Here is a 21,857-nt window from a genome sequence, read left to right on the forward strand (position 1 = left end):
CTTGACTACTGCAACAGCTGGCCTTGACAAATGTTTCCTTACTCGGCTCATATCCATTCAGTATTCTGCTGCAAAAATCCTTTTCTTAGCACTGTTCCTCTCTTTGCCTCCCTCTTCTGTTTGCTACTTGTTAGATTCTCAAACACCTTGGTACTTTCTCCCATGCTGCCCCACATGAGTGGGAGGAGGTTTCCATAAATGTTCGCAAAGCTAACACAGAATCCTCCTTCAAAACTGTCCTTCAAACTCTTTTTCTATAAGGCCCACCAAAAAAAATTGACAACAACTAGACTAGTGTGCTGAGACCACTGCATATCAGGCTGATCACTATGGTTCATTGTTTTCTTGTACTCCCTGTGACTGTTGTCTCTTGTTTTATGCCTAAATTGTAAGCTCCTTGGGGCAGGAATCATCGTTTTGTTCTGTAATTTTACAGCAAATCACACAATTAAGTCTGGTCCTTGAGCAGGACTCCTAGGCACTACAGTAATACAAACAATAATTTTAAGATAAGCACGAAAGAGAAAAGATGTTCATTTGTTCAGGGTTGTTCTGATGCTTTTTTATATTTGGCATGGATGGATTAAAAAGTAGCTCCTGTTTTCAAATTATAATCTTTGCAGGGAGGTGGGCCTAGCGGAATAATGTATGTTTCACTAAACTTGAAAACTTCCCTGAAAGAAAAAGGATAATACATTTAAAATAGCAGGATGCCCAGGCAGAGTGCACCTTCTCCTTATCAGTTAATTGTGTTCACATGCTGGGGACGGGGTACCTAAGCCCAAGAGATGCTGGGCACCTTCAGCCTCTATTATGATCAATAGGGAAACGGGTCTTAGACCGACTTCTGCAGAAGTCAAGATACAAGCCAAAAAACTGCGCCCATGCCACCACCCAGGGAGGCGGCTCTGCCGGAGGGGGGGGCTAGGTAAGGCTGGCTCAGTCAGAGTGGGCGGCTCTCCCCCCAGCCTGGCTGAGCCGGGGAAACGACTCTGCTTCGGTCGGGGGCGGGGGGCCGGTTCTGCCTGGGCCAGTCTGAACCGCGGGAGGGGGGGAAGAGCGGCTCTAGCGGCGGGGCGCGAGCCCCAGGGAGGAGGCCGGCGGGGCAGCACTGCCAGGAGGCCGCTCTCCAGCCGCTACCAACTCCCCCAAGCCGCCGCTGTGCGCTGGGATGGAGACAGCCCCGCCCCCTAGCTCACAGAGGGGAGGAGGGGAAACGTTGAGCCCACGTGACGGGGGCCAGCCAATGGCGAAGCGGCGTCCCGGCTCGGCCGGGCGGAGGCAGGGCTGCCGCCGCTGGGAGCCGGAGAAGGGGAAGAGCCTGAGTGGGGCGGAGGAGTCGCAGCGAGGATTCCGAGCGGGGACCCCAGGAGGCTGCGCTGCGCCGCGCCGCTCCGGCCCGGGCGCCCAACCGACCGGCCATGCCGAATAAAAACAAGAAGGAGAAGGTGAGTCAGGCCGGCCGGGGGCGCTGGAGGCCCGGGGAGCTCCTCGCGGGGCGGGCCAGGGGAGCAGGCCCCTGCGGGAGAGGGGCCCGGAGGCAGAGCCGCTGAGGGGTGGCGAGCTCCGGGGGGAGCTGGGCAGGTCCTGGCGGTGGAGGGAAGAGAGGGACAAGGGCTGAGGCGGGGGCGGGTCGGTCCGGGCGGAGGCTGCCGAGGGACTCCGGGGTGCTCCCCGTGGGAGGGGGCGGGGATGGGGAGCCGGTGAGGCGGCGTGGGAGGGGGCGCTCCCTGCGGGTGGGCGGTGGGCCTAGCCCCGGCGATGCTGCGTCTCCTCACCCAATTTCTGGGGCCAGATTCGCCCCCATCCGACCTCGGGGGGAGACCGGGGTTCAGCAGCACCAGAGAGATCCAGGGGTTCGCGGAGGAGGGGATTTCTTGGGGGCGAGAAGGGGCAATTGCTCGGGTACGGGGTGGCTGTTTTATCGGGTGTATGTAGGAGGAGTGAGTTGTTAGAGGCGATCTCTTAATTTGAGGCAAGGTGGGTATCTCTACTTTGTGTGGGAGGGAGTATTTTTATAGGGGGGCAGGTCTCTGGGGGAGGCTATTTTTAAGGTTGGCATCTACGGCACTTTCCTGGGTAGCTTTATTACTGAATACTGTGCTGCTTGAAGCTATGTTCATAGAACCATCCAAAAACACTTTGCAAGCATTGCTTGAGATTTGCAATCCTTACCCCACCCAGTGTGGTAACATTGGTCCCATTTTACAAACAGGGCAACTGAGGCAGAGAAGTAGTGATTGCTCTAGGCCACAGAGTGGCCTGAACAGAGTTTTACCTCAAAAAAGGAAGAAGTGCCAGAGATTCCATGAAGTCCACTGGGGATTTCACTATTTTTTTTTTTTTTTTTTTAACATGGAAGGTGCCCAGATACTAAGATCAGGGCCATGTACAGGTAGAAAACCCTTAGAGGGAGTTGGTGTTAAAGCCAGGAGTTGCATCTGAAGAAGTAAGGTTTTTTACCCACGAAAACTTATGCCCAAATAAATGTTAGTCTTTAAGGTGCCACCGGACTCCTTGTTGTTTTTGTGGATACAGACTAACTCGGCTACCCTTGATATTCAAAGCCAGGAATGGAACCCAGAGCTCCTGACTCCCATTCTGTGCCTGTTCCACTAGATAGCCCTCTATTCCTTTGATTTCAGGCAGTCTTTTAGCATTTCCACATCAGTTTAAAATCAGTTGCTCATGGATTTGTCTGTGTCTTATGAATGTATTGATTTTTGTGCATTAAAATAAAGATGCCCCACTGCTCCAAAAAAGTTGTAGACTATGTTAATGTTTGTATTTCTTTCGTTTCCTTTATCCTGTAGTGAGAGAAATAGGGGCTGGATGTAGTCTAAGTGCAGCATTCGAAGCGAGGAGAAACTCTTGGGTTACAGACCTAGCTTTAACACTGGGGTTTTAGCCGCTGTTGTAGCTACACAGATGCAAACACCAATATAGACATGGTTGAGCAGTATAAACCGTGACTTGCACTGGAACAGCTTATCCTGGCTTCAAAGTTACACTAGGGGCTAAAAACCGAGGGTAAACGAAGGCTGATTCTCTGTTGCCTTGTGCATACCATTTGCACTCTTTGCCTCTGTTTTATTAGATATAAATGGATATAAGATTCATTGATGTAAATTGCTTATTGGTATGTTGTGAGAAATAAGTAATGTTTCTAAAGCATTTTGAAGGTGAAAAGTGTTAAGTATTTGTGGAATTTCTGATACTAAAATTGTAATAGTATAATAGTTAAATTTATGAGCCTTCTGTAGTGCATATTTTTATGTAGTTCTCTGGACAATCAGTTACTTGAGTGAAAGCATATTTGATTCTGTTTGAAATTAAGCTTGAAGCTGGGAAAATTTATAAATCTCTTTAATTTTCAGGAACCTGCAAAATTGGGCAAAAGTGGAAAAAGTGGTAAAGATGGACAAGAGAACCAAGAACATGAGGTAATTATTGCTACAGCATGCAGTCGTCTTTGTGAGAATAATTGGGAAGACTTTTCAAGAGTATTTATAACCTTTCCTACATTGGTATAACTTAGATGGCAGAGGTTTGGTTTTTTGGAAACCATTAGGACTCTTTTGACAGGAAAGATGTTTTACAAAGCTGCATACAACTTTTGGAAAGTGCCTTTGAATTACTCAAAATAAAATCAACTATGGCTGGTCCTTGATGACTTACTTTCTACTACCAGCAGCTCCTTTTTTTCCTCCACTGGCTACCTCTGTCTGTCAGCTACTGTAGGCATGCACCTTTTACTCCTGAGGGAATTCTGCGTGCAAAGTTCAAGTCCCCCACAGATTTCCTTGTTTCCCTGCAGAAAAATGACTTTCTGATGTAGAAGCATAGGGAAGCACCCCTCCCCAACTGCATGGGCGTGTTGTTTTGGGTCCCTGGAGTGGCTTCTACCCTGTGCTGGGCTCAGCTACTAGTCCTGACTGGGCTGGGACAAGGGAGGACTGGACTTGCTCTTCTCTTTCAAGGCGGGGCCAGGTGAGACCTACCCCCTGAAATCTACTTGGCTACAGAAAGCTCTGCACACATTCACACCTTGCTTCCTGCTCCCATGTCTGCTGAGCCCCCAACCCCCTGCATCCGGAACCCCCTTGAACGCACCCCTCTGCACCAGGCCCACCCTCTGCACTAGAACCCTCACCCTGAAGAGACCCACCCCCTCTGCACTTGGACCACCCTAATGAGCCCCCTACACCCAGACCCCCACCACACTGAGTCTTAGCCCGCTGCACCCAGACCTCCATTCCCTCAGCATTCAGGCCCCCCCACACCCAGACCTCCCATGCCAAGCCCCATTCCCTTGCACACCCAGACCCTCCCTGCTGAGCCCCAACCACCTTAACTTGAACCCTCCTGCAGAGTCCCGTGCCTCTGCGCCTGGAACCTCCCAGTGAGCCCTTGTGCACCCACATCCCCACTGCACCTGAACCCCCCACTGAGCTGCCCACACCCAGATTGCCCCACCAAGAACCCTCTCACCCCACACCTGGATTCCCCCCCCCCCCCCCCCCAAAGAGCCCGTCCCACTTGGACCCTGCTGGGCTGAGCCTGCCTGTCCATACCTGGTGCGGAAGGGCAAGGCTCCAGGGTATTTCTGGGGCAGGTCTGGCCCTCGTGCCGTATCAGGGTCCGGTGCAGCCTCATCACTGAATCCATGTCAGTGTGGGGGAGAGGTGCAGTGGCAGCTGCAGGGTGATCTCCGAGCTCAGTGCAGCAGGTGGCCTGTGCTCCCCACTGCCATGGTGAAGCCTCCACGTTTATTTATTGACTAATAAAATTTGCAGAATTTTAAAATAGTGTGTAGATTTATTTATTTATTTATTTATTTGCACAGAATTCCCTAAGGAGTAATCTTTCCTTCCTCCAACCCTTTTGTCAGGTAAAGGGCCTGTCTTTTTCTTTTAAGGTGCCCCAGTTTTTCAACTTCTACGTCGTCTTCTCTCTGTTGCCAATAGCTCTCTTCCTTCATGAACTGAATGCTAGTCCATCTCTTTCAAGTGGCAGTGGCCTCTTCCAAGCAGTCAAGACTTATGTAACAGTCTTGTTCGTGGGCTGCCACTTTTTTCTCTTATGACTTCCCCAGTGGGAGGGATTGCTAGTACTTTGGGGGATAGGATTAGAATTCAAAATGACATTGACAAATTGAAAAATTGTTCTGAAATCAACAAGATGAAATTCATTAATGATAAGTGAAAAGTAGAAGAAGAAAATCAAATGCACAACTTCAAATGGGGAATAACTGAGTAGGTGGTGGTAACACTGAAAAGGATCTGGGAGTATAGTAGATCACAAATTGAATATCAGTTGTACAATCTGAGACTGTTGCTAAAAAGGGTAATATCATTCTGAGTATATTAACAGGAGTGTTGTATAATACAAGGGAGGTAACTGTCCTGATCTGCTCAACACTGGAGAAGTCTCGCTTTGAGTTCTGCGTCCAGTTTTGGGTGCTACACATCAAGAAAGATGTGGACAAATTGGAGAGAGTCCAGAGAAAAGCAACAAAAATGATAAAAGGTTTAGAAAACCTGACCTATGAGGAAAGGACTGAGAAGAAGGGACCTGATAAGCCTTCTAAACTGTAAAGGGCTGTTATAAAGAGGACAGTGATCAATTGCTCTCCAAGTGCACTGAAATTAAAACAAGAAACAATGGGCTTAATTTGCGACAAGGGAGGTTTAGGTTAGATGCTAGGAAAAATTGTCTAACTGTAAGGATAGTTAAGAACTGGAATAGGCTTCCAACGGAGGTTTTGGAATTCCCATCACTGGAGGTTTTTTAAAATGGGTTGGGCAAACACCTGTCAGGTATGGTCTAGGTATACGTGGTGCTTCCTCAGCATAGAGGGATGTACTAGATGATCTCTGGAGGACCCTTTCTGTCTTACATTTCTATAATTTGTAAAGCCATACACTGAACTGTTCCACTTCTGACTGACAATTCTGCTGTTATTGCTTTTGTTCCTCTCTTGCTGCTTCACTTTTACCTTTGTCAACCAGCTAGATGTGATGGCTTCAAGTGGGTCAATTAAATTGCTACTCATTCTTCTTCCCACATTTCCTGAAGACCTAACATTACATAGAATCTTTCCATTTGGAAATTTCAAACTCTGTGTTTGAGTAGGTTTTGAAATTCCCTAAAATGTGTCAGTGCCAGTCTGAAAAACTGCTTCACTGGAAAGATCATTCACTTCTATAGTCTTGTTTGTAAATGTGTTAGTTCAAATATTTGTTTCTCTGCTACATAAAAGAATATTTTTGCCCTCCTTCCATTCCCACCCAAGAATTATGACACACAGGAATAGTATGTATTTTATCTTGGAAAGTGATGATTATTTTTCTGGTGAGCTTCATTGAGTTTTCATTGTTTGTCATGAGCAGAAATGTACTATAAGATGCATATTATCAGGGTCAGTTTATTTATAGCTAACCACTGAGTAATCTAGCCATAATGTGCTCATTGATGAATTCATGTTGAGTTGTGATTTGAAGTTTGGCAAAGTGAAATAATACTTCAGCTACTATAGAGTGAAGACTTCATTGATAGGCAATCAAATCTGTAGCAGATTATGCAAATCAATGAATACTCTGAATCTCCCTTGTAAATTGGTTTGACCCCTGTATCTTTAACTTAATACCATATATTGGATGGAAATGTAATTTTCTTTCATGATTTCTTACTGTATTTGCTAATTTATTTGATCTGGGTTACTTTTTACATTTAAAAAAAAAAAGTTACCTTGCAGCTGACTTTCTCAGGGGAAGAGCATGCTACAGCTCTTGTGTATTATGCCTGGTGGCACCTTTTGTGAAATATTATGTGAAGGAGCAGCACAGGCACAATCCTATGTTACTGAAAATTCTTTGTGGTGAAAGAGGGAGAATAAGATGGGGAAGGGACAGTGACAAGGATGTGGCCTGAATATATGATGTGCTTAGCATCTTCAGTCTACAAGGTAAAGCCACAAGAAAAATCTTGAAAACCTGAACGCTTACTTGACTGTTTTAGCAGCTTTATTGACAGAATATTTGTACATCTTGTAATATAAGAGGATAGTGTGTTGAAGACTTAAAATTTTAAGGCAAATAACTAACCAAGATGTATACTAATCTGCTATATGCATGCATAGAAAGGAATTTGTCAACGTATTGAAGACTTGGTTGTTTCATGAGGTTATATTGATTTGTAGTAAGAGGTATACAACTTGCGTGCTGAATTTCCCCAAAAAGTAGACATTCTGGAGGAGATTTTCATGTAGGTAATCTTAGAATTGAACATAAAAGGAGTGTTTCTGTGAAGTACAACCCTTATTTCAGTATATACCTCTGGCTAATAGATGTTTGAGATAAATAGATATTTAAATCCTTCTCTAGACCACCAACAGATTTAGAAATGCACAGACATATGTTGTTGTTTCAAGTGAATTTAATGCATGTGAAAAATGCCAGATTGCTACTTGTGTTGTCCCTGTTCTTTGAATAGAGGACAGTCTCTAGTCCCTGCAATGTCCCACAAATATTTTATTTTTAGGCATTTCTGTAGTGCTTATCTGAACACATGATGATTTGGACTTTTATAGCATTTTTTTTCATCTGTGGATCTCAAAGTGATTTATGAAAATGAGTAAGCATTATCCCCATCTTACAGTTTGGAAAACTGAGGCGTGGAGGGCAAGAGAAGCAACTTTCCTAAGGTGTGCAGAAAGGGCTATCTGAAATGAAGATTACAACAACCCAGGTCTCTAGTGTGTTAACTTTATGCCTAATTCACAACAACCATGCCTCTCAAATGTACTTCAACCCTGACATAGGGCCATTTTAGAAATACCAGGAATAGTCTAGTCTCTGGTTTTGTTGGTCACATATGGATTGTGATCTTGATTTCTAAGGGCTTGCCTATACTTGAAATGCTGCAGCTCTTTAGTGTAGACTCTGCCTACACCTATGGGAGGGGTAATCCACCTCCCTGAGAGGCTGTAGCTACGTCAACAAATGAATTCTTCTGTTTATCTAGTGCTGTCTATGCAGGGGGTTATACTGGCCTAACTATGTCACTCAGGGGTGTGGATTTTTCACACCCCTGAGGGATGTAGCTGAGTTGACCTAACTTTTTAGTGTAGATCAGGCCTAAGCTTTGAAGGATTGGGGTGTTGAATCTGATATCTTTTCTCCCATGTGTTTTTCCAAAAAAAAAAAAAAAAAAGGAAATACTTCAAACAGCCTGAATAAAAATCACTTTCCTCACTTTTAGGGTAGATCCAACAGCTCATTTATACACAAGCTTTGAGTTAAGAATACATCATAATAGATCTGGGATGGGGATGAGTAATTCTGAATCTGATGTAACAACTGCATTTCAAAAATGAGGATTGGGCATCGGGACATCAAAATCTTTCAATTGATTCAGACTAACCCGTGTCATCAATAACAGTTGGGAGACTGGGGTATTTTATAGTTGAAATGTCACCGACATTTAAAACTTTTATTTAAAGAACTGGTATGGCAAAATACAAGGGAAAATATGATTGTTTCCACCTGAATCTTTTATGTTGCATACAAAAAACATATTAGAAGAAAATTGTTATGGTTGCAAAGTAAAGCACTTAGAAGTTAGGAAATACCTGAATTAAGGTGGTCTTGCTACCTTAATTTGGCTCTCTAGTGCATATGCATTATTATAATCTTTAATTACATGTTCACATGATATTTTCCCCCCAGGACCCTGCCTCATTCAGTATATAGTATGAATGGTGCTCACTAAATGGGTAACTATTCAATCACAATTCAATTAATCACAGAGACTTGGTGGGATAATTCACATGACTGGAATATTGGTATAAAAGGGTACAACTTGTTCAGGCAGGGAAAAAAACGGAGGAGTTATTGCCTTGTATAGTAAAGACACAAATGGGAGACAGATGTGTTGACAGTCTCTGGGTAATGATAAAATGGGTAAGAAACAAGGGTGATGTTATGGTAGGGTTCTACTGCAGCTCACCTAACCAGGAAGAAGAGGTGTGTGACACTCTGTACCTCAAAGCAGTACCCTGGAACCCCAGTATTCACCACTGTGATGATATATGTTTTTTGTACAAAGTATGCCTTGTGAGGTATCATTTTAAGTCTTGATCTGTTGAACATTAATATCCTGTTTGATTGTATATGCTATCATTGTGAAGTTATGAAGCATTGCTATATCGTTACTGAAATAAGTTGTGAGGTTGGGGGACACTCACAGCCAGCATTTCAGTTGCAACAAAGGACCAGCCACACGTGCTGTTGGCCCGTTAAAGGGAATCCACTCTCCCAATGGCCATCTCAGAGACAGCATGTTTTCAATGGAGACTGCTTGCCCAATGGGGACTGCCTGATTTCTCTCTCTCCCCCCCACACACACCATAGCAAAGATCTTTCCAGCAAGCTGGAAGAAAATATAAAAGCTGTGAAGTGACATTGTCGCTTGGCCTCTTTCTCCTTATCTCAGCACCTGGAGGAACATCTGGAAGACAAAAACTTTGAACTGGGGATAGGTGGTCCCAGACGGAAAGATAGTCCCAGCCTGTGTATTAAGGATGCTTGTACTGTTTGTCAGGGTCAGAAAAGCTGTATGATTCAACTCTTGCTTAGACTAAAATTTTACAATTTAGAAAGCATGTTCGCTTTTTATTTTATTAAGGTAACTACCTCTGACCTTTATGCATATTGCTTATCACTTAAAACCTATTTTTCTGTAGTTAATAAATCTGTTTTATATTTTACCTAAAACAGTGTTTTGGTTGAAGTGCTTGGGAAATCTCAGCTCAGTTTACAAAGGCTAGTGTGTGTCCATTCCACACTGAGGGAGTGGCAAACTACTTAATGAACTTGCACTGCCCAAGGGGGCTTTGAGCAGTGTAAGATGGTACAGTCCTGGGGTATAGGGCTGGAGCTGGGGGGAATTGGATGGAGCCTTTCTATTGATGGTTCGTGTGTGACTGGGGATCATTCATGTAACTCAGTTGGCCGTGTCACTGCCTGTGGATGTCTGTGTAAGTGTATTACCTGTTGAGTTTGTAGCTTGACATCAGCATCACAGTGTGGGAGACGGGGCAGGATTGGCCTTTAGGGGTGGACCACCCAGGCAACAGCACAGGGATGCCAGGGTCAAGAGGGTGCTGTGTGGCAGCAGCTGGTGTAGAGTCAGAAACTGCTCCTGGCTGGCATGAGTCTGTGTGTGTGCCCAGATTTCTCCCTGCTTCCTCCCGGTGGAGGAACATGGGGGAGAGGGAGAAGACAAGCAATGATGCACAGCTACTGCTCACCCTCCACCTCACAATGTTCCTTTGCCCTCTCCCCTCCTCCTCCCCCCCCCACCCCCACCCCCAGACTGTGAGGTGGAGAGAGCAATATCAAACACTCCCTGCATTCAGATCACTTTCCCACCTGGGCTGTGCTGTAAGGCAAGCATCAGGAGCTGCTGCTCTCCTGCCTCCCCTTATGCAGCCCAGGTGTGGAAAGTGACCTGGATGCAGGGAGCCTGATGTTGCTCCTTGCCCTCCCCCCCCAATCCCTCTAGAGGTGCGGAGAGGAGCAGTGTTCTTGGGGGGGAGAGAGCAGCAGTGCCAGCTGCTCTGTGCATCTAGGTCAATTTCCGCATGTGGCGCAGGGTTTGGGGCAAAGGGGGCACAGAGCAGGTGTTAGGGGCGTGGGAGGGAGGGGCAGGGCTTGGGGGTGAAGGGTGGTGAGTAGCCCATGGAGGCCTGGGGCAATGGGGGGGGGGCATGCCCATGGGGGCCAGAGTCACCAAAATACAAGTTTGCCCAGGATGCCATTTTCCCTAAGGCCAGTCCTGGGGAGTTCAGCAGTCCTACAGTCCAGGTTGCACCCTGGGACCCTGTCACTGTGAGTGAGGTTTTTTTAAACAACTAACAAAATCATCCAAAGAACAGGACTTGGTGGTGATGGGGGACTTCAGATACCCAAACTCCTGTTTGGAAAATAATAGAACAGGGTACAGGTTATCCAACAAGTTTTTGGAATGCATTGAAGACAATTTTTTATTACAGAAGATAGAGTGAATAGGGGAGAGGGTGTTCTAGATTTGATTCTGGTAAATAGGAAGGAACTGGTTGAGAATTTGAAGGTGGTAGGCAGCGTGGGTGAAAGTGATCATGAAGCAGTAATTCATTATTCTAAGGAGTGGTAGGAGGGAAAACAGCAGAATAAAGACAATGGACTTCAAGGAGGCAGACCAGCAAACTCAGAGAATTGATAGACTTGCTTCCATAGGACTTTACCTAAGGGAAAAAAGAGTTCAGGGGAGTTGGTAGTTTTTTAAAGAGACATAGTTAAGGGCACAAGAGCAAACTATGCAAAAGTGTAGGAAAGATAGGAAGTATGGTAAGAGACCATACTGGCTTAACCTGGAGATCTTCAATGACCTGAAGCTCAGAGTCATATTAAAAAGTGGAAAGTGAGTCAAATTACAAAGGATGAAAATATGTATAAAATAAAAAATACAAGTATGTAGGGGACAAAATTGTGCACCTTGGCCTTTCTAATATGATTAAACTGGATAGGGACATAAAAGGTACCAAGAAAACATTTTACAGATGCATTATAAGCAAGAGGAAGACCAATGACAAGAGTAGACTCATTATTCAATGAGAAGGAAAAGGCAACAAGAGAAAACATCAATGGCTGAAGTGTTAAATGCCTTTTTTTTGGTTTGTTTCAGTTTTTCACCAAAACGGTTAGCAGAGATTGGATGATTAACAGTGAACGTCAGTGTAAATGGGGTAGGATCTGAGGCGAAAATAGGGAAAGAACAAGTTAAGAGTTACTTAGTCTATGTCTACACTGCGTAACTTACAGCAGCACAGCTCCATTATATTGTGCTGCTGTAAGGTCTCCTGTGTAGCTGCTCTTTGCAAGCAGGTGAGAGCTCTCTTGCTGGCAAAATAAAACCACCCCCAATGAGCAGTGGTAGCTTTGCCGGTGGGAGAACATCTCCCGCTGACAAAGCGCTGTCCACACCAGCACTTTTCATCAGTAAAACTTTTGTCAGTCGGGGGTGTTTTTTCACCGCCCTGACTGACAAAAGTTTTACCAAAAAAAGTGCCGTGTAGACAAAACCTTAGACAAGCAAGTTAAATGTCTTCAAGTTGGCAGGGATACATCCTAGAATACTTAAGGAACTGGCTCAGCCATTAGTGTTTATCTTTGAGGACTTGTGCAGGACAGGAAGGAATGCAGGGACTGGAACTGGCTAAATATAGTACCTGTCTATAAAAAGGGGTATAAGGACAACCCAGGGAGTTATAGACCAGTCAGCTTAACTTTGGTACCCAGAAAGATAATGGAGCAAATAATCAGACAATCAATTTGTAAGCACCTAGAAGACAGTAAGTTAAGTAACAGTCAACATAGATTTGTCAAGAACAAATCATGTCAAACCAACCTAATATCCTTAGTTGACAGGGTAACGAGCCTTGTGCACGGGGGGAAGGGAAAGTAGTAGATGTGGTATATCTCAATTTTAGTAAGTCTTGTGGTACTGTCTCACATGATCTTCTCATAAGCAAAGTAGAGCAATATAGAATAGATGAACCTGCCATAAAGTGGGTGCACAACTGATTTTAAAACCATACTCAGAGTAGTTACACTGGTCTACAATTTTTGAGAAGTCGTCTGCTTCAGAGATAAAATGTGCTATTTATTATGTATTTTGATGTGCTGAATTCAAATATGACAATTAAAACAACTGATTGGCTACTGTTTCTAAGATATGTAAGTTTTGACATTTTATGTCTATGTATATTGTGTAGATAGTAGAGTTTTAATCATAAATTGTAAACCTAGGTCTTTTCACGTGTTTATGGTTGCTTTACATATTTCACCTGTCCTGTTTATGTAACACTTTAAAAATCAGCAAAAGGGTTATATAAATAAAATTTATTATGAAACAAAAGGCAAAAAACTATTATGTACATAGTTTAGTCCTATTCAGTGTCTACTCGGCGCTTCTTGGCTTGTCTCTTGTATTCATTAAATGGAGCATCTCGTCACTGTCCAGCAATAGTCTGCAAGCATTGATGGGCTCCATTTGCCCTGATAGCATTTCTCCATTGTTGCAATGTCCTGGTGAAATGGCTCACCGTGCTCGTCGCTCACTGCTCCGCAGTTCGGTGGAAAAAAATCTAGATGAGAGTGCAAAAAATGTATCTTTAGTGACATGTTGCAACCAAGGCTTTTGTATGCCTTGAGGAGGTTTTCCACCAACAACCTGTAGTTGTCTGCCTTGTTGTTTCCGAGAAAATTTATTGCCACTAACTGGAAGGCTTTCCATGCCGTCTCTTCCTTGCAATGCAGTGTATGGTCAAATGCATCATCTCGAAGAAGTTCACGAATCTGAGGACCAACAAAGACACCTTCCTTTATCTTAGCTTCACTTAACCTTGGAAATTTTCCACGGAGGTACTTGAAAGCTGCTTGTGTTTTGTCAATGGCCTTGACAAAGTTCTTCATCAGACCCAGCTTGATGTGTAAGGGTGGTAACAAAATCTTCCTTGATTCAACAAGTGGTGGATGCTGAACACTTTTCCTCCCAGGCTCCAATGACTGTCGGAGTGGCCAATCTTTCTTGATGTAGTGGGGAATCTCTTGCACGACTATCCCATTCGCAGAGAAAACAGCAGTACTTTGTGTATCCAGTCTGCAGACCAAGCAAGAGAGCAACAACCTTCAAATCGCCACAAAGCTGCCACTGATGTTGGTCATAGTTTATGCACCTCAAAAGTTGTTTCATGTTGTCATAGGTTTCCTTCATATGGACTGCGCGGCCAACTGGAATTGATGGCAAAACATTGCCATTATGCAGTAAAACAGCTTTAAGACTCGTCTTCGATGAATCAATGAACAGTCTCCACTCATCTGGATCGTGAACGATGTTGAGGGCTGCCATCACACCATCGATGTTGTTGCAGGCTACAAGATCACCTTCCTTGAAGAAGAATGGGACAAGATCCTTTTGATGGTCACGGAACATGGAAACCCTAACATCACCTGCCAGGAGATTCCACTGCTATAGTCTGGAGCCCAACAGCTCTGCCTTACTCTTGGGTAGTTCCAAATCCCTGACAAGGTCATTCAGTTCACCTTGTGTTATGAGGTGTGGTTCAGAGGAGGAGGATGGGAGAAAATGTGGGTCCTGTGACATTGATGGTTCAGGACCAGAAGTTTCATCCTCTTCCTCTTCCGACTCAAGTGAGAATGATTCTGGTGCATCAGGAACCGGCAGTCCTTCTCCGTGGGGTACTGGGCGTATAGCTGATGGAATGTTTGGATAATGCACAGTCCACTTTTTCTTCTTTGACACACCTTTCCCAACTGGAGGCACCATGCAGAAGTAACAATTGCTGGTATGATCTGTTGGCTCTCTCCAAACCATTGGCACTGCAAAAGGCATAGATTTCCTTTTCCTGTTCAACCACTAGTGAAGATTTGTTGCACAAGTGTTGCAGCATATGTGTGGGGCCCACCTCTTGTCCTGATCTCCAATTTTGCAGCCAAAATAAAGGTGATAGGCTTTCTTAACCATAGTGGTTATACTGCGCTTTTGTGATGCAAAAGTCACTTCACCACAAACATAGCAGAAGTTATCTGCACTGTTCACACAAGTACGAGGCATCTCTGCTCACTTTGGCTAAACAGAAATGTGTCCCTTTGCAAAATCCAACACTGACAAATAAGAGAGCACGACACTGTATGATTTCTAGAGCTGATACAGGGCAATTTGTTCAGCAGAGTGATGTAAGCTTCATTATGATGGCATCATCCATGACTTCTAGGAATAACATGATGCAATTCATATCATGTATGACTCAATACCAGCTTCAGATTGCATCATTCATTGTTTTGCCTAAAAAGCAAGTACTGTCCAAACCCAGTCATAGATTTATTCATGGATCCAGTCAAAGATGTATTTTAGTCATTTCTGGTTTAAATTGAGATCCCTTCCCTTTATAACTCACTTATCCTCTGCCATTCCCAAGTCAAGGGTCGTATATACTGACCCAATAGCATATCTTGAAAACTAGAGCCAATCAACAATTTTAAGCATCATTTTCATTGTCAGTGACCCAGAATTAGTAAAGTTTGACTACATTTATTTCAGAAGCATTTTGGCTGTAGAGCAGTGTATTCTGAGCTTTTTGTAGCTGTTAAACAGCAGGCATAGTATGTTAATTGGGATTTTTTTCTCACCTTTAAACATAAAATAATAACATAAGAATAGCCATTCTGGGTCAGGCCAATGGTCCAGCTAGCTCAGTATTCTGTCTTCCAACAATGGACGGTGCCAGATGCTTCAGAGGGACTGAACCAAGCAGGGCAATTTATCAAGTGATTGTCCCCTTTTGTCCAATCCCAGCTTCTAGCGGTCAGCTGTTTAGGGACACCCGAGGATGGGGTTGCATCCATGACCATCTTGGCTAGTAGTATTGATGGATCTATCCCCCATGAACTTCTCTAAGGCCTGGTCTACACTAGGCTTTTATGTCGAATTTAGCGCCGTTACATCGAATTAACCCTGCACCCGTCCACACCACGAAGCTATTTAGATCGACATAGAGCTCTCTTAAATTCGACTTCTGTACTCCTCCCCAACGAGAGGAGTAGCGCTAAATTCAAAATGGCCATATCGAATTAGGCTAGGTGTGGATGGAAATCGACGCTAATAACTCCGGGAGCTATCCCACAGTGCACCACTCTGTTGACGCTCTGGACAGCAGTCCGAGCTCGGATGCTCTGACCAGCCACACCCCGGGAAAATTTGAATTCATTTTCCTGTCTGGGCAGTTTGAATCTCAGTTCCTGTTTGGACATCGTGGCGAGCTCAGCAGCAGTGGCAATGATGCAGAGCTCTCCAGCAGAGATGGCCGTGCAATCTAATAGAAAGAGGGCCCCAGCATGGACTGATCGGGAAGTCTTGGATCTCATCGCTGTGTGGGGAGATGAGTCCGTGCTTTCCGAGCTGCACTACAAAAGAAGGAATGCTAAGATCTACGAGAAGATCTCTAAAGCCATGGCAGAGAGAGGCTACAGCCGGGATGCAACGCAGTGCCGCGTGAAAATCAAGGAGCTGAGACAAGGCTACCAAAAAACCAAAGAGGCAAACGGACGCTCCGGATCCCATCCCCACACATCCCGTTTCTACGAGGCACTGCATTCTATCCTAGGTGCGGCCGCCACCACTACCCCACCAGTGACCGTGGACTCTGAGGATGGGATATTGTCCGCGGCCGGTTCCTCGTCGGACATGTTAGCGGACGGGGAAGATGAGGAGGACGAGGCAGTCGACAGCGCTGGCACCGCTGATTTCCCCGACAGCCAGGAGCTCTTCATCACCCTTACCGAGATCCCCTACCAACCGTCCCCATCCCTTACCCCGGACACAGAATCAGGGGAAGGATCAAGCAGTAAGTGCTGTAAACATGTAAACATTTATTTTTAACAGAACTGAATTATTGACAATATTTAAAATGGCTTATTTCCTAAAGTGCTTTAAACATATAAACATTTATCTGCAACAAAACTGGAATATTTACAATATCAACAAAGGGTTTCTCATGATTTTTCTGCCTTGGGCTCTTCACTATTTAGTCCCAACTATTTAAAAAAATTTTTACAATGTCCGGTTATTCATGATTATGCAGCCCAAGACGCTCCACTCTTTAGTCCCAGTGCACCTACGCGAAAATCCGGTCAATATGGCCGGGGATAGAGGAGAAATCCTCATAGGAGAACTCCTCGTATGTCTCATGCAGGTACAGTTCCAGCCTGTTCATCAGGTTCCTGGGTAGGGTGATCTTGTTGGGCCCTCCGTGGTAGCACACGTTTCCCCGCCACGCCACAATCAAGTATTCCGGGATCATCGCGCGGCACAGCATAGCGGCATACGGCTCTGGTTTTTGCATGCTTTCCCTCAGCATGCGTTCCTTCTCGCTGTCCGAGATCCTCATGATGGTGATGTCGCTCATGATGCCCTGCTTTGAATTAGGGAGGGGAATGTTAGTATTGGGACTGCTTTACAGCCACGCGGTGGAGGGAGAGGGGCAGCATACAGGGATCTTTCCCTGGGACAGCCGCGAGGGGGTGGGACAGGGGCAGAGTTGATGCTGTCCTGATTGCTGGCAGCAGAGACTGGCATTGCTTTCAATGTGAAAGGAGGCCAGTGCTACTAATAGAGTTTTAAGCAGCCACAAGTCTACGGCTTACCATGATTGCCCGCTCCAGAAGTTCAGGTCTCCAGCCACGCTTCTCAGATCACTCCAAGACCACCGCAAGTCCACAGGCACTGAAGGCGAGGGCCGAAAATTCGACCTTGTCCTGAGTGCGCATGTGAGAGGTGCAGTGCATGGTCTTGTTCACAGAGAAAGACTAGGTTCTTTGTGCACAACTTCATTTATCTGTCTCAGGAATTCACTCCCTTTTTACAATTCACGCAGACACATCTGCGACTGTCTCCCAACCCAGCCTGTCAGCACACTCCCAGAGGCTAGCGCAGATTAGGCGGAGGAAGAAGACGACGCGTGAAGACATGTTCTCAGAACTAATGGGCTGCTCCCGAGCCCAGGCAGCCCAGCAGACACAGTGGAGGGAGAACTTGTCACAAATGCACCGAGCAGTCATGGAACGGGAGGAGAGGTGGCGTCAGGAGGACCAACAGGCTACTGAAAAGCTGCTTGGACTAATGAGGGAGCAAACGTAGCCCTTTCTGTTGATGTACTGGCTGGCCTGGTGGTCCGGTCCCAGGATAGGGATGTGAGTCCCATCGATAGCCCCACCGCAGTTTGGGAATCCCATCGCGGCAAAGCCATCTATGATGACCTGCGCGTTTCCCAGGGTCACTACCTTTGAGAGCAGTACCTTAACGATTGCGTTGGCTACTTGCATCACAACAACCCCCACGGTAGATTTGCCCACACCAAAGTGGTTCGCGACTGACCGGTAGCTGTCCGGCGTTGCAAGCTTCCAGAGGGCTATGGCCACTCGCTTCTGGACAGTCGGGGCTGCTCGCATCCGGGTGTCACTGCGCTTCAGGGCAGGGGACAGCAACTCACAAAGTTCGAGGAAAGTCCCCTTCCGCATGCGAAAGTTTCGCAGCCACTGGGATTCATCCCAGACCTGCAGCACTATGCGGTCCCACCAGTCCGTGCTTGTTTCCCGGGCCCAGAATCGCCGTTCCACGATATCCACATGACCCATTGCCACCATGATGTCCTGGGCGCTGGGGCTCGTGGTTTCTGACAACTCTGTGCTACTCTCTGACTTCAGGCCATCACGGCGGTGTCGTAGCCTCCTCGCCTGATTTCTCTGCATCTGCCTCAGGGAAAGGTGTATGATAAGCTGCGAGGTGTTGAGAACGGCCACAACTGCAGCGATGGTCACAGCGTGATCCATGATCGCAGTGCTGTGGCGTCCGTGCTGTCACTGACCAGAAAAGTGCGCGAACTGATTTCCCACCGGCGCTTTCATGGAGGGAGGGAGGGCATTAGTGACGGACGGATGACGACACATTTTTTTACCCAGAAGGCATTGGCGGCTCGACCCAGAATTCCAATGGGCAGCGGGGACTGCGGGAACTGTGGGATAGCTGCCCACAGTGCACCGCTTCCAATATCGACGCTCGCCCCGTTAGTGTGGACTCACAAAGTCGAATTACTCTCCTTAGTGTGGACACACACGTTCGACTTTGCAATATCGATTCCACATATTCGATTTAAGTAAAATCGAACTACCCTTGTAGTGTAGACATACCCTAATTCTTTTTTGAACCCAGTTATACTTTTAGCCTTCACAGCATCCCCTGGCAATGAGTTGACTGTGTGTTGTGTGAAGAAGTACTTCCTTATGTTTGTTCTAAGCCTTCTGCCTATTAATTTAGTTGGGTGACCCCTTGTTTTTGTTGTTTACACATTTCCCTATTCACTTTCTCCACACCGTTCATGAGTTTATAGACCTCTATCATATCCCCTCTTAGTGTCTTTTCCAAGATGAAGAGGCTGTCTTTTTAATCTCTCCTCATGGAAGTTGTTCCATAACCCTAATCATTTTTTGTTGCCCTTCTCTGTAATTTTTCCGGTTCTATGTATCTTTTTTGAGATGGGGTAATCAAAACTGCATGCAGTATTCAAGATGTGGGTATACCATGGATTTATATAATGGCATTATGCTTTCTGTTTTTATCCCTTTCCTAATGACATTGTTATGCTTTTTTGACAGCCTCTGCACATTGAACAGATTTTTTCAGAGAACTATCCATGATGATTCTAAGAGTTCTTTCTTAAACGGTTATAGCTAATTTAGATCCCATAATTTTGTGTGTGTAGTTGGGGTGATGTTTTATGTTTTGCAGTATGCGTTAGTTTGAATTTATCAACATTGAATTTCATCTGCCATTTTGTTGCCTGGTCACCCAGTTTTGTGAGTTTCTGTTGTAACTCTTCGCAGTCAGCTTTGGACTTAATTAGCTTGAGTAATTTTGTATTGTTTTCAAACTTTGTCACCTCACTGTTTACCCCCTTTTCCAGATCGCTTATGACTGTGTTAAACGGCACTGGTCTCACTACAGATCCTTGGGGGCCCAGCCCCGCTAATTACCTCTCTCCACTGTCACAAGTGGCCATTTATTCCTGCCCTTTGTTTCCGATCTTTTAACCAGTTACTGATCTATGAGAGGTCCTTTCTGTTATCCCATGACTGCTTATTTTGCTTAAGAGCCTTTGGTGAGGGACCTTGTCAAAGGATTTCTGAAAGTCCAAGTACACTATACTATATCTACTGGATCATCCTTGTCTGCATGTTTGTTGACACCGTCAAATAATTCTAATAGATTGGCATGGCATGGCATGATTTCCCTTTACAAAATTCATGCTGATTCTTCCTCAGCATAAGAGAATATGAACTATGATTTGGATAGTGTCCAAGTATCAAAACTCTACTCTAGTTGTCTTTTTGGGAGAAAGGGGGTAGGGGAAGGATTAGCTTCCTCTGTATCTCAGTGTTCTTAAGTTGATATATCAGAATTTGTTCAATGAAACACTACTTAATTGTGCTTAGTTTTAGAAATCTGGAAAGTTCGAACAGTAAAATGTGCTTTTCAGCAGGAACAAACTCTAAAATGTAACAAGAAAATAAAACTTACAAATTACAGTAGCCATTTTTTAATTTCTGTTGTTGACCATCTTGCTGAAAACAATTTGACCCAGTGTCAGAAGTTGTTAAACTGTTTGTAATACTAGTTTGAAAACTAATTCACAATCCACAAAGTAAAAAAGGCTTTTTTGTGATTAAACACTATTGAAGTGTGTTGGATACTGGCTCTCAATCTGACACATTAGGTCTTGCCTTGCCAGTATCTCACATCTGTCACTCTTCAGTATGCTTGCTACCACACAGAGTACAAGTGCACCAGTTTTAGGTCATGAACTTTACAGTTGTTGAAAGTTTTACTTTTCAAACTTTCAGGTTCCTGGGCTGAGTAAATTGGTGGCATTTTTCTCTCAAGAATATTATTCCAATTACAAAATTGTAGCCTTATTATCTAAAGGAATCTAAAGGAGGACCAATAAAATAAGACTTCTCCAACATTCTGTAAGATCCTAGAGGAAGTGTTTTACTCCTCCCGCCCAACAAAAGGGTGAGAGAATACTAATGTTTTTATGACTTCTTCCCTTTTGCTTTCTGGCTACAAGCATTCAGTGGTCTGTTTAACTAGTGAAAGCTATTAATTGCTATACTAAAAAGGTGGTATGTCTTGTAAATGCCCAAACTTTTTTCTTCATTTGTGAGTTTCTTAAAAGTGCTTTTTATTTTTATTTTTTAATACTGCATTGGAAACTGGAGTAGTTTGTGATAACTCCATGGGAGGGAATTCTTTATTTTTAAAAAGCCTGCTTAGCAATACGGACTGTACTGATAAACCACTAGTAACACTTTTTCAGTGGATTTTTTTCATGAGCATACATCTGACAAATTTCAGAGAATTTTATGAAAATCTGGAATTTTGAAATTTTTCATTTATATGTAGAAAATATCTTTAATCCTGTTGTAACAACAACAACAAAATTCCAAATCACTGAAAGACAAGTGTTGGTATTTCGTTTTTACCTTAATTGCCTTAATAGTGATAAGTAATCCAAGAAATTCACAGGGCAGGAACTTCTGTTGGCAGAAATTCTAAATGAGAGCAGTCCATAACAATCGCATGGAAATCTGGTTGTGTATAGGTGCTTGCATAGAGATTTTGAGGTAAGCAATTTCCCAGTGTTTCAAGTATCAAGTACCAACAAAGGCTGTTGGCAAGGTTGGCTCCACAGGATTAAAAAACAGCTTTACCAAAATGTGTACAGTGACTGTATTGGTGGGTGGAATTGTAAGAAGAGGTGGCACAAAAAACCTAAATAGGACTTAATTTTGAAAAATAAAACAAAAGATGATAAAGGGAAAATAAAACTTCCATTGCTGTGATTGTGTTTACTGATACTTCTGTTGGCCACTGGTGAAAGAAGTACTTTGTATGCAAAGCGCGTACATTACCCGCTTCCTCACATCTAACTATCCATCTACAACTACTTATTTCCTTATTTAATTTTTTCTTATGTGAATATTTCACTTATTGTTTTAGGATAACTTGCCATTTTTTGCAGTTAAAACTTGAGGACACTATAATAAATCCAAAATTATATTTAGCTTCAGGATAGGAGTTTATTTCGAAGAATACATGTTAAATGGCACATGATTAGAAAGAACCGTAGCACATCAGATGCACAGTGAAAACAATTTTATTCATTTAATTACTAAATC

At 44.4% G+C, this 21,857-nt stretch overlaps 1 protein-coding gene across 1 annotated transcript in view; it reads left to right on the plus strand.

Moving 5' to 3' along the window:
- Nucleotides 1-1,281: 1,281 nt before the first annotated feature.
- Nucleotides 1,282-21,857, plus strand: part of PPP2R5C (protein phosphatase 2 regulatory subunit B'gamma) — a 179,711-nt gene continuing 159,135 nt past the window's right edge. The window contains exons 1-2 of the mRNA XM_024201468.2: nucleotides 1,282-1,448; nucleotides 3,378-3,443. Of these exons, the coding sequence (XP_024057236.1) occupies nucleotides 1,422-1,448; nucleotides 3,378-3,443 (93 nt within the window). The 5' untranslated portion in view covers nucleotides 1,282-1,421. The remainder of the gene's footprint in view (nucleotides 1,449-3,377; nucleotides 3,444-21,857) is intronic.

Source organism: Terrapene carolina, unplaced genomic scaffold (genome assembly GCF_002925995.2).
Source record: "Terrapene carolina triunguis isolate 2854851 unplaced genomic scaffold, T_m_triunguis-2.0 Scaffold96, whole genome shotgun sequence".
Lineage (NCBI taxonomy): Eukaryota > Metazoa > Chordata > Testudines > Emydidae > Terrapene > Terrapene triunguis.